The 12,229-nt window shown below is 38.4% G+C and overlaps 1 protein-coding gene across 1 annotated transcript in view; it reads right to left on the minus strand.

The window, feature by feature from the left end:
* Positions 1-12,229, minus strand: part of LOC113476817 (ubiquitin-conjugating enzyme E2 E1) — a 41,160-nt gene that overhangs the window by 2,303 nt on the left and 26,628 nt on the right. Inside the window, exon 3 of the mRNA XM_026842771.1 lies at positions 3,634-3,766. Within this exon, the coding sequence (XP_026698572.1) occupies positions 3,634-3,766 (133 nt within the window). The remainder of the gene's footprint in view (positions 1-3,633; positions 3,767-12,229) is intronic.

The following is a 12,229-nucleotide window of genomic DNA, read 5'->3' on the forward strand; positions in this document are numbered from 1 at the left end:
GGGGGGGGAGGAGAAGGAAAACTCTCCTGCATATGCAGAACAGCCTGTTTCCTTAAGAAACCTTAAGATATAATCCTTAAGGGTAGCAGTTTTCTCCAGTTAGAGATCTATCTAACTAAAGCACTGTGGGAAAAATCTAAATTTGTTTTCACTTTAGCAACAAGTCAGAACTGGAATGGTGTTAGACACATGTAGTCCAGCTGTTTGTCATTTACAAGTTTTGCTGATGGTACAAAAGCCAGTTGTTCTGGGAACCCAAATGAAGCTAGGAGAGGGAAAGGAATTGAAGGCCCACTTAAAAAGACAAAAGCATTTTAAGTAAATGTTCATTACACCTTAAAAAGGGAATAAACAATGTGGTTTTTATTAAAAAATCTCATAAACCTAGCACACTCAGACTAAAACCAAGAAAAACTGAGTTACCTGCAAGGTAGTACAATGTATTCAGGGTCAAGAGAACAGCATGTGGAATAGCAGAAAAATATAGTGTAACTGAACAATCCTTTGGAAATGTCCCACCTGAGATTACATTAATGCAGTAACTACACAGAGCTTTTGAAAAGACATAAAAGCAGCTAATCTCAACCTTACCCTGAAGTGATAGCAGAGGTTAATTTTTATAAGCAGCAAAACGGGAGTAGGGGGAAGGAAGTGGTTAGAGGTTATTAACACAAATGATCAAAGCACACACCAGGTCAACAGCTACTGTTTTCACCTCAATAAATGAAATCTAACCCAACTATAATGTAACTCTTGGGAAAACGTCCACTGCAATAGTACAAAAGAATAGCAATCATCTTGAGGACTAAGTACTGAACTCTTAAATTCTAATTATACTTGTTTACTGGATTCTCCTGAATCCAGGCCCACCCAGCACGTGTCTGACTCAATTGCTATCTGAAACCAAAATACCACAGAAAAAGAGAAAACATAAATGCCGAGAACAGATTAACACTAACATGTTCAAAGTGCTGTATAGAATGCTCAATAAATGCAAAAGAACTCCATTCTACATATTTAGGACAGGAGAGAGAGTATCTGTCCCTGTATCAGATTTCTCTCACTGAAGTTCCTTGCACTGTGCAATGCATTTCCAAGTCAAATTTTAAGACCTTTAATTTTTCCAGCCTCAAGTACAGTAGTATAGTCCCTCTTTATATCCTTCCAGGAATCTGTTAACATCACTTCAAGCACAGTCCTCTGTCTCTCCTGTAGGAACATCCTCCCCCTAAAAGTTTGCTCCAACATACTGAATCAAACCCTCAACTGGATCTAGACCCAGTCCTCAAAGGCTGCACCTGTATATCCTTCATCACACATCTCTAGGATGCTCATCAACCACAGCATTTGTCAGCAATGGCTATGCCTCAACACCTTCTCTCATGCATATATGGCTAGGGCTTGGAGGCTTGCTAGGATGACCAGTTTCAACTTACTTTAAGAAGGTAAATCCTTTAATGACATTTCATCTTCAAGTTACGAAATGTGTTCTACTATAGGCACTTCACCACGACGCAGCCTGCGGCAGGGACTGTCCTCATTAAGAACTGCCAAGGACTCAAAGAGGCAGTAAAGGTTTTCTTCCACTGGTCTTGCAAGGCTTACTGAGGAAGATTCAAGGGAAACTAGTCCTTTCACTCTAGAGAGCTTAATCTTTTCAGAGGTCAAGGCTTTTGAAATAACCTTGAACCACTCTACTAGTACTTATCAAAATTATAAACTAGATTTTTTTTCAACTAGCGGTTTCTTTATTTCTTGCCCTAAAAGACAAATAAAGGAAGGCTATGGTAATCACATTAGTCCTGTAACTTCCAGATGACCCACAAACAGTACTTATCAGTCACTGCAAGCAGTTGGGCAATCTGAAATCAACAAATTAATGGAAATAAAGTAGGAGCAATACAGTAATTATATTTTCCACATTATCACTGATTAACTCTAGTGTTGATATTAACACAAGAGCTGCTGTAGGAGTTTGGTTCTCAGCAAAAGAAAGGTTCTTCGTTTAAACCTGAGCACAAGTAGATTCTATTAGAGCACTGCTATGCTTTCTCTTACATTCCATCTCACTGTGACTGAAGCTAAATGTATTTTATTTCCATACACATGTGGCTTGTAAACCAGCTTAGACTCTGCTACATGGAAGACTCCATTTAAATGCACCTCTGCTACATAGAGTGAATCGCCACTAAACTAGTCTTTTAAGGACTCACTAAGTGGTCCCTGCTTTTTTGCTTTTTTTTTTTTAATAATCCCACCCTCTTTTCATCTGGATGAGGGTTTACATTGAAAGATAAATGCAGAGAGATCCCTGTCAGAAGTGTAGAGCAGAAAGCAGGGCTGAACTGGAACAACAAAACTATCACTGGTTCTGCATCAGGGAAGTAGGGCTGTCTCAGTACCACTGGTAGTTATAATATGGTCTTGTCAGGCACCAGGCTGGATAAGCCTGGGATGGTAAATACTTCTGACCTGTAGCACAGAAAGCAAAGGTGTAGTGAAGCACACATGGGAAGGTAAGAGCTTCCTCTTTAAATACTTACTGGGCTCATGACATAAGATACTACATATAGTCAGTTAGACAATAAATTATCCAATGCAAACTAATTAAACCAAATTGATGAAAAACTATTCTGAACTGAATTAAACTCTAACACAAGACACAAGAGAATGATCTGTGCTGTCAGAGAACCTCCAAAGAGGGATGGATAGGTGTCATCAGGAAATCATTAGATATGTCCCACTGTAGACCATGCTGCTTGTGAATTGGAGCCCCAGCTTAAGGTCCTGTTGATACTACCAGAAACCCTGCAGTTATGCTAGCAAGAACAGTTCCTTAATTTGGGAAGCTTGTATTAATTTGTCTGGTATGACCATTAGCATTGTCTCGCTGAGATGGACTGATGGCCTGAACTACAAAAAGTACTTTCTACTGCAAACTAGACCGAAGTCTGAAGATGGGGCAGTCACTGGCATTTATATTTATCTCATTAATGCAATGACTTTTAAATAGCAAGTTAAACATGCACATAAATTATTTCAGATACAAGGCGAACATAAAGCGTATACACAACCACCTCTTCCTGTAACCCAACACTCCTCCTCTGGCTAAGTACGTAAACTACAAGGTAATATTCACTTGCACTGGTATTTGCCTTGTAGCATTGAAACACAAGACTGGAATATTAGAGCTTCACAAACAAAACGTACCTACAGAAAAAGTTTATTACTGTACAAGCAGATGAACAACATGAGTACCCATTAAAACTGACAAATCAAATACTACTTTAGTGGCTAAAACACACATAACTGTTAAGCTTATTGTATCTGTGGTTTGAGAAACAAGTATTTGTATGCTTTCTCCTCTCCCCAAGCTTATTTACTTTTCAGTTTCTCAGTCCTGTCCCGATGCTTGCACTAATTGCTTAGGACCTCTTATAAACAGAAGCAGGGAAAAAGAAAACAAGATGATTGGAAAAGCTGTTAACATCAGCTAATAGAAACCAAAGTAATGTCTGAAGCTTGTTCTTAAAGAGAGTGGCTTTCAAATGGGCTGCATTCCATTAACACTGCTTGCTACTCGATGGCCTGTTGAGGGTTCATGACTTAAGATATCAGCTACAAGTCTCTTACCTTTGGAGGCTTGAAAGGATATTCTGGTGTAAATGTGATGTCAAGGAAGAAAACACCTCCTTCATAGACTGAACCTGGAGGTCCTAAAATGGTTGATCTCCATTCGTAGATGTTATCACCTTTGGGGCCAGCACTAAGAGACAAAAAAATCAAAGTGTTTAGGAATATTACCACAGTTCAAATAAATGTGACCTCTTACATTCTTCAAGTATGATATGGAAGAAAGTTTTCAGTGTTACACTACATACACCACCTGAGGGAAAAGATAGGGATTAAAATTAGATTGAACGCTTCCAAAATCTCAAGAGACCTTACCTGGTCTTCCAGACCTTCCAGATCTTACCAGTGTTCCAGACTGCTTAGCAAAGCTGAGAAACCAGAGGTGGGGTATGGTTTTCAGCTTCTCTTTCCTGACATTTATAAGAGCAGCGTTGCCCAGAACTACTTCTAAGTATGCTACATAATCTCAACACAACAATTTCCTACTGTATTTCAGAAAAGGCTCTTTAAGATCAGCCTTAATAAAACCATACCACATCAAAGACCATACTAAATAAATTAAGAACTTATGTTGATTTTATTAATCTTGTGTGTTCTTTAAACTATATTCCTGTATTATTGCTAAACCCAAGGCTCATGGTATAATTGAAGGAAGCCAAATACATGACGATACTCTTAAATGTCAAAAATTTCTACACTGATTTCTAAAATGAGGCCACATTAACTCATCCCATTGATATTGTCTGTATTGTGGAACTGCTTTTGTAAGGGGAATTAAAATCACTGTGTCAGATTAAAACAGCATTTTCTCAAATCAGCTTTGTCTAATTCTAGATTCTCCCTAACCTGTTAGCAACTCACCAAGAGCAGCACAAACTAAAGGTGTTGCAGAACACAAATGTCTGTTTGTTGAAAATTAGTTTTACTGAGATCCTCCGACACTTGTATTCTGTAGCGTGCCATATGTCACTGAGTATTTCTAACTTAGTCTTAATTTCTAGTCTTAGGACTCCATTGCTACCCCTTTCTTTCTGTGCTGCTATAGTAGTATTTTATCTGTAAGATGCCAGAGCTGAAAACCGCCTTTGCATAAAAGGAGGTGCTGACACAGCTTTTTCTATCAACGGATGTGCTATGACTTCAGAAATCTCTTCTCCCCTTGTTCTGTGAGGGGATGGATTTTAACATCGCTAATACAATAAAAAACAACCTTGCTCTTCTTTCCCTGTTCTTTTAACAAGGCTAATGTAACACAGAATAATAAAAAAAGGCTCTCTTCATAATAATCATGAAGCAATCCAATAAATTCAATACATACGTGACAATATGTATTTGATTTATGTGAATGAAACCAAAGTAATTGCTAGGTGTTACTAACAGTGTTACAAATAGAAATACAATTACAAAAACAGAAACTCTCAATGTAACAACAGTGATCAGAGACATGCTTTTTTTCTCTTTTGCTCTTTGCAGTACTGGTGAACATGTTCATGACAGCAGGGGAATCAGGGGAGAGGAACCGAGTTAGCTCTGTTATCAAACCTAAAATATTTATTTTTAGTTTAATCTGAAAATAATGTTTACAATAGGTTGGTGCTAAATAGTTCAACAATAGCGAAGCTATGACTAAAAGTATGCTTCCAGGGGAAGGAAGGTGTGTAAGAAAGCAGTAAAGGGAGACAGGTTCTCTGCAAAGTGACACATGGGTCCCTAGGGAAAGATTTCTCTCCTCAGAACACAAAACCCTGTGCTGCTCAAGATCAGTACTAAATTAAAGTAAAAGCCATTCCATCCTGAACACTCATGGCATCCTGCTCTACCTTAATGACTTGTCCCTGTCCTATGCAGGTCTATATATTTGGGCATTCAGTACTCTCCAGCTACCACTTGTGCATTAGACTGGAAGAGTGCTGTATTTCGACTGGAAGCTCTACCTCTTGAAAGACACCAGCTTAACTGTGCAAACTTACTGAAAAGGACTCTCTGGGGTACCCTTAGCTACCACTCCAAGGAATCACCTCTTTATGTACATATTAGCAACCTACTGACACACTGTCATTATGGCAAGTTGCACTGGCGATCATCCTCCCCTCCCTCCCCTAAAGATGGAGCTACTGAACGGAACAGGTACTTGAGCTTTGTTAGCACCGATTTACTGTTGGAATTTATATCATGAGAACTGCCCACTGGGAGCACTTCAGCACTCAAGAAATGTGATGTGCGATTAGCACTGAATACAGCCCTCTGAACCAGCGAGAAATATTACAACATTTTGCATTTTACTTCCAGCTTCAACCCAAAGGACTGTCATAAAAAAATCCCACAAACTTAAAATATATTATTATTTGTAATAGTCTTAGAAATCTCTTGTATCCTATTAGGTTTCCAATTAGAGTTATTGCTGTATGCAAGTAATATATTGCTAGACCTCTGTATTAAAAGAGTGCGACATCTTTGTAAGACATGAGTAGGCTTTAACAGTGATGTACTAAAGCTTACCTTTTAAGGTTTTCATAATCCAATTAACAGAGTGATATAGTTGTAGAAGTCTTTTTAAATCTTAACATTGATTTCTTATAAGTGAAAGACTGAAAGAGGAAGATGCAAGTCAGCTTCAGAGTGCAATGTTGCTTGAATTTAAATTAGGGTTAGGTAATATCAAGCAGCTCAAGACGACCTAGGGCTTGATAGAAAGGTGATGACACTGGACCACAACGTAAGTGCAACAGCAATAACTTTTAGTGGAGATTAAAAAAAAAAACCAACTGTCAAAGGTTAAAGATTACATTCTTAGTTTAAAATCCTTGCAATTATCTCCTTCAAAAAGAAATCCACTGATGCATAGATACAGGGCTTACTGGCACAGCTGCCACCTTGCCTGATGCATATCATCACTGCTCAAATTAAGTGTCTAGAGCTACTAATGCAACATTCTGATGCTGTCCAATATATGACCACTGGAAAGACAATTTTAACCAATAAAGGAGAAATTGTTTTCATTGAAATACAAGAGTAGGAGAGACAGCTTTCTGCATTGAACTCAATAGACTATAACATTTTCACGTCAAAGAACGAAATGAGACGAAGACTGGTAATGCAGAGCAAAAGACAACATCAGAAAGAACACTAAAAAAATCCCAACCCATCATTATTACACCAGGCAGCATGTGTTACATAGCAGTGCAAACAGGAGCTCTCTTCCCTGGGAAAAGTGATACACTCAGTGAAGATGTGCTGCACCCACTGTAACAACTGTTTCTGATCAGTCCCAAGTTGCTGCTAGCTTACCCTCTGGGTGGATGCCCAGTACCAAGGCAGTTTTTGTTCAACGACTCTCTACCCGTCTAAGTCTAGAAGCAGCAGCAAAGGTAAGAAGCAGCTGGTAAAGGCAAGGCAGAGAGAAACTCTCAGCGCAGGTGAGACCAAGCTCAAAGTTCTGCCTATGCCAAGTCCCAACCAGCCTTGTGAAGCTTCGGAAGAACCTCATCTTGCTCTGCCTCCCTTTGCTGGCAGATGTCATGTTCTTTCTCAATTTAAAAACCAAACAGGTAAATTAGAAACACCTGCAGCAGAGGCTGGGGAGCAGAATGATGCCTTGGTAAATCAGCTTCATGCTTAGATGTCTTGTAGTACTAAGCAAGTGTAAACATAGGTCTGTCTTAGAGATTAAGTGTTCACAGAGAAGACACACACACCTTTTCATGTACTGAAAAGACTGAAACGACAGACTGTCTGCATGAACAGCCAGCCTGTGGCTTTTTCATGTTAAGCCAGCCAGATACAACCTCCACCTCAGGCATACATTACATGATACCACTGGTGCACAAACTCGGCTCCCTCCTCTGCCCAGGCATCCCTGGGGAAATCACTCAAAGTATGCCTGCACCATGGAGGGTGGGCAGGATTTTTTGGTGTTCACCACATGTAGTTAATGTCTGAAAATCCCTGGGAACACACTGCTGGTACTTTCCAGGAGAATGACTCAGAGCCCACTGTTTATGTCAACTTGCTAGGACATTTGGAAACTACCTAGTCCTTTCTAGGAGTTGACCAAATGATAACATAAGCTTTTCCTCTAGTGAAAATATAGCCCAGTGAATACTTCTGTTCCTCTTCTTTGAGATATGGAAAGCATGCAATAGAAGGTCACTGTAGTGATAAATGAATCAAAAATTAGTCAATGATACAGACACTAGGTTAATACCCTGCTATACCAAAGAGGCATCTATTCCTTTTAAAATCTAACTAATCTTGCAGAGTAGTTTAAAAATGCCAGACAGCTATCCATCAGGGTGGTGAGAAGGGCAATTTCATGGTATGTTAAAGTAAATAACAGCTAATGAAAAACTACAATGTCTCAGTTAAAACTGCAAGTAAAAAAAATAACAAACTCATACTCCAACTACTCCATACCCCTAGATTCTATTTTTGAGGCTATTTTGTCCTGAACAGAAAAGAGTCTGATTTAAGTACCTAAGCTGTTTTGAAGTTTCACACTTGTGGAAAATAAATATAATTTCCAAAAACATTGCAGACATGACCTTTTCCAAGGGACATAGCTTGAATCAGAAAGCAAACAACATACTTATGGCACATGGGAATTCTAAAGTGGCAGAGAATCTAATGATCTCAGTGTAAAGCTGCACCATTACAAACTGATAGCAACATCATTTTTTGTTGCTGTTGTTTTTATTTTGTAGTAAGAAACAATGAATGACTGAAAATGGAATTGCATCTTGATCAGCACCTTACTAGGCAGCTTTAGGAAACAGTTGACTGTTAGAAGGTCTCTTTTTATCCCATTCTTCCCCCCCCCCTTTTTTTTTTTTTTTGTTTGTTTTTGTTTTTGTTTTTTTTTTAAGATGATAGCCCAAAATGCATTAGAAATTTTGACTGGCAGGGAGGCAGCATATCCTTCTCATATGAAGTTCTGGTGCACCTTGATTTTCCCTCTTAATGCACCCCATTCCTAACCTCAAGGTAGACATCATTTCTCTTCTGGCAGTCCACCAAGTGGGTCCATACTGAGCTTGCTCACCTACACTGTTAAACTGAATCTGGTGTAGAGACTGCAAAGGTACCCCAGAAGTCCTAGATCACTTGGGGAGGCAGGTGCAAGGCCTACAAAGAAGCAGGACAGCTCATCTAGCTTAGCCATTGAAAAACACACACTTACAAAATCTCTCATTTGAAGAAATTTTGCTCTACAGACCATTAAGCAAACTGTGTTAAAAACGAGAATGTCAAGGAACAGAGTTAAAAATCAACCAACCAAGCAACTAATCTTTTGGTCACAATGTGCCTTCAAAAACTTCTTATTAATGCATAGCTCTAATTTTAGAAATAAATTGTCACCTTCTGGACATGCATTAGCTACCAAAATGTACTATTATTTTTTTTATTATTACAGCATGCAGACACTCCATTCACAGACAGAACCCCACTATGCTAAGCATGCTACAACACAATCCAAAGACTCTCACACACAACTGATGTAGATTTTTCAATTATAAAACAAGCACTAAAACATTACACAGTTATTAGGAAGAAAATCAACCAGACAACACAGAATTAGTTAAAAGGATACCCTGGGCCATCCATTTAATTGCCATTTTTCAGTAAGTAAAAGTGGGATATAATTTTTTTGCCTCCTATTTTTAGTCAAAGAATTTAAATGAACGGAAAAGAAAGAAAAAAAAAAAATCACAACAAAACCTCCTGGGAAACTGTGGAAAGTTAAAGGTAACATACTGAATTACTCCATAACTATGTGAATCAGAGTAGTATCCTTTGCCCACCATCATTATAAACAGACAAGCTGCTTCTCTGTGTTAACACTGGCTTAAGAATGATGGACTGACCAGGTGAAATGCCTACGAGTTCAATGAGGGAACAAACAGCAAGAGAAGAAGTTGCAGCTGGCTTTAATTAAAACATGAGAAGGGACCAAAGGAGGGAATGGAGAGGTAAGTGAGCAAAGATGGAACATTATATTGCTACAGCAATCCAAACTATAAAATTATTAAAACAGAACTCAGTTCTCCTTCTAATGCATGTTCAGGGGCATGGTTTTCAAGTACAAAGCAGTAAATATTATTATTTTTCTTGTAACTCATGCAAGGTACTGTATTTTCTGTCTTAAATTTAAAATGGCAGTCAAAATATTATTGCACAAGGGTAAGTACCTTACAAATCCCACCACATTTCTAACAGAGTAAAGCATGCACAAAATTTCTGTTTTAGCATCTGGGAAAGCTTTTCCCTTAAGTATCAGACTAATGTAAAATTGGGGAGGGAAGGTTTGAAACATTGCACATAAATTGCACAAAGCTTAATCTGGAGGATAAATGGTGCAGCGAATTACATTCTTATGAGGTTAAAAAAAGGAACTAAATAACTAAATAGCTCTGATAATGGAACTGATAAAGTGTTATGCAGGGATTTATGAGACTTCAAGGAAAACTGTTTCAGGGGGATTTCTTTGTGGGAAGAAAAAAAGACTAGGTTTTCCAGTTTATATAAAAAATACTTGGCAGTAAGATCACACAACAGCCAAGAGCCTTCTCTTTGCCAAGATCTCACTCTTTTCAATTACAACAGGAAGACAAATGCCCAGGAGTATTTGTAAATTTAGGACCTTCACCTGAAATATTTCAGTCTCTGCAAAATATTACTGTGAAGTTACCACTAAACTACTTGGTGAAAAGGCCAACCCTCTTCAATAATTTCACTGCAGAGTTTGATTTTTAAACCAGGCTTCAAAGATTTAAAATAAAATCTCAGTTAACAGGGAGGTCAGAAGGACACTTATGATATTCTCAGGAGTGTGCTGCAGCTCTATTTAGATTAACAATAATCACTTCAATTTAGGAGCAAGTCCTCATAAAAAGGTTCAAGAGAAATTAATCCATTTAGCATTGGTTCCAAAATTGAAAATAAATCCAGCCTGCTCAGCTCTCAAGGGCTTCCATTTTCCTTTGCAGTGGCTTCTTCCTAGCCTTCTCCACCTCAAAGCACTGGAAGTTTGTCCCGCTACATGTAGGAACATTTTCAGTGTCCAAGATGACTGCAGAGAGGCTGCTTCTGCAAGTCTGTGGCTTCAGTATGTACAATATGCAAATAGAGAAAATGCCAAACTAAGTAGTCAATAAAATTATTTTCACTGTATGCACATCTGTTTTCGTTTTCTCCTCATAGTTATAGCTTGACACCATGACCAAAAATTAAATAAATTAAAATGTACTGGCTTATATTTGACCTTGCATCTCCCATTAAATAATACCCTGCACAAGAAACAATAAAACAAATTGGGAAAGAGTAGAAGAGAATCTGACTTGCCTAACAATTAGCAAGGGCTTATTTAAAATGACAAGAAGATGTGATGGTAGAAACTGTGCTCTGCCAGCTTAACCTTGTGTTATTTTTACATCAAGTTTCCTTCCTGCCATTTGTCAACTGGACTATTAGCTGCCAACAGGGGGACAAATTCCTTCACATCATCAGACCTCATTTCCAAATTTAGTATTTATGGCACAGATGTGTAATTTACAATTGGTAAGCAAAACTAGGCAGCTTCACAAATGCACCATTTTTGCAACTACACCACTTGTTTTGGGCCTCTTCACATTCCAATGGGTTTTTAGAAGTTGTTATAAAAATAAAACTAGTAATCCTACTTTTTTTTTCTGTAATTTTAATGCTTTTGTAAAGCAAACATACTCTTAAAGTGGTTGCCCAGCATCAAATTTAAAGACAATAAAAGGGAATTACTACTGTTCATAAATATGAAAGTTCTTGTGTCACTAATCTCAAAGGTGGCATACCCCTCAAGAGAAAACAAAAGCTCTACTTCCTCCTGGCATTTATTGGGACATAATAGGTTCTTCACACATGGAAAAGAAACTACCCCCTCTGACAACAAAGCAGTTCAATAATGCCCCCTTCCCTCCCATAAGCTGCCCTAACTGTGCTACATTAAATGGTCAGAGGGCTATCTCCTAAATACCATGCCTTATCCTTCAGGGAAAATAGAAATCCCCCACAATTAACTTGCTATTTGAGAATCAAGCTGGGACCTACATCTGTGTTTCTGTCCTCCATGCCCATCTTCCATCTTGTCTGTATCAGTGTGGGAATATGAAAGGTGGTCTCAATAAACAGATAAAAAAAAGCCAGCACATCATAAATATTTAGGTGTTCTGTAGTACATCAACTGTAAAACTGCTGGATCATGGACCCACACGATCTGGAGGCTTCTGTCTCCTCAAAAGCCACTCACCCTGTTTAGGGAAGAAAGGAAAAAAAAGAGGATCCCACCCATTTTATAAGTCTACCTATCCAGCATCAAGATAACAAAGTAGACAGGTTATTTTGGACTTTATTATCAGTTTGCCCTATTGATTTCATTATAGCTAGTAATTCTGTAGATCAAGAACTGCATATGCTAAATAACTTAGATCAGAAGGGCAACAGCAACTACAAACCAGCCTGGAAAAACTGGCCCCAGAAAGTTAAAGATGATGTGTAACAGTTGGCAAGATGCCCCTGCTATGCTGAAAATTGAAAGCAGACGAGACTCTCAAACTTCCTCAAACTA

The sequence above is a fragment of the Athene cunicularia genome (genome assembly GCF_003259725.1).
Source record: "Athene cunicularia isolate RWA chromosome 2 unlocalized genomic scaffold, athCun1 chr2_part1, whole genome shotgun sequence".
In the NCBI taxonomy this organism is placed as follows: domain Eukaryota; kingdom Metazoa; phylum Chordata; class Aves; order Strigiformes; family Strigidae; genus Athene; species Athene cunicularia.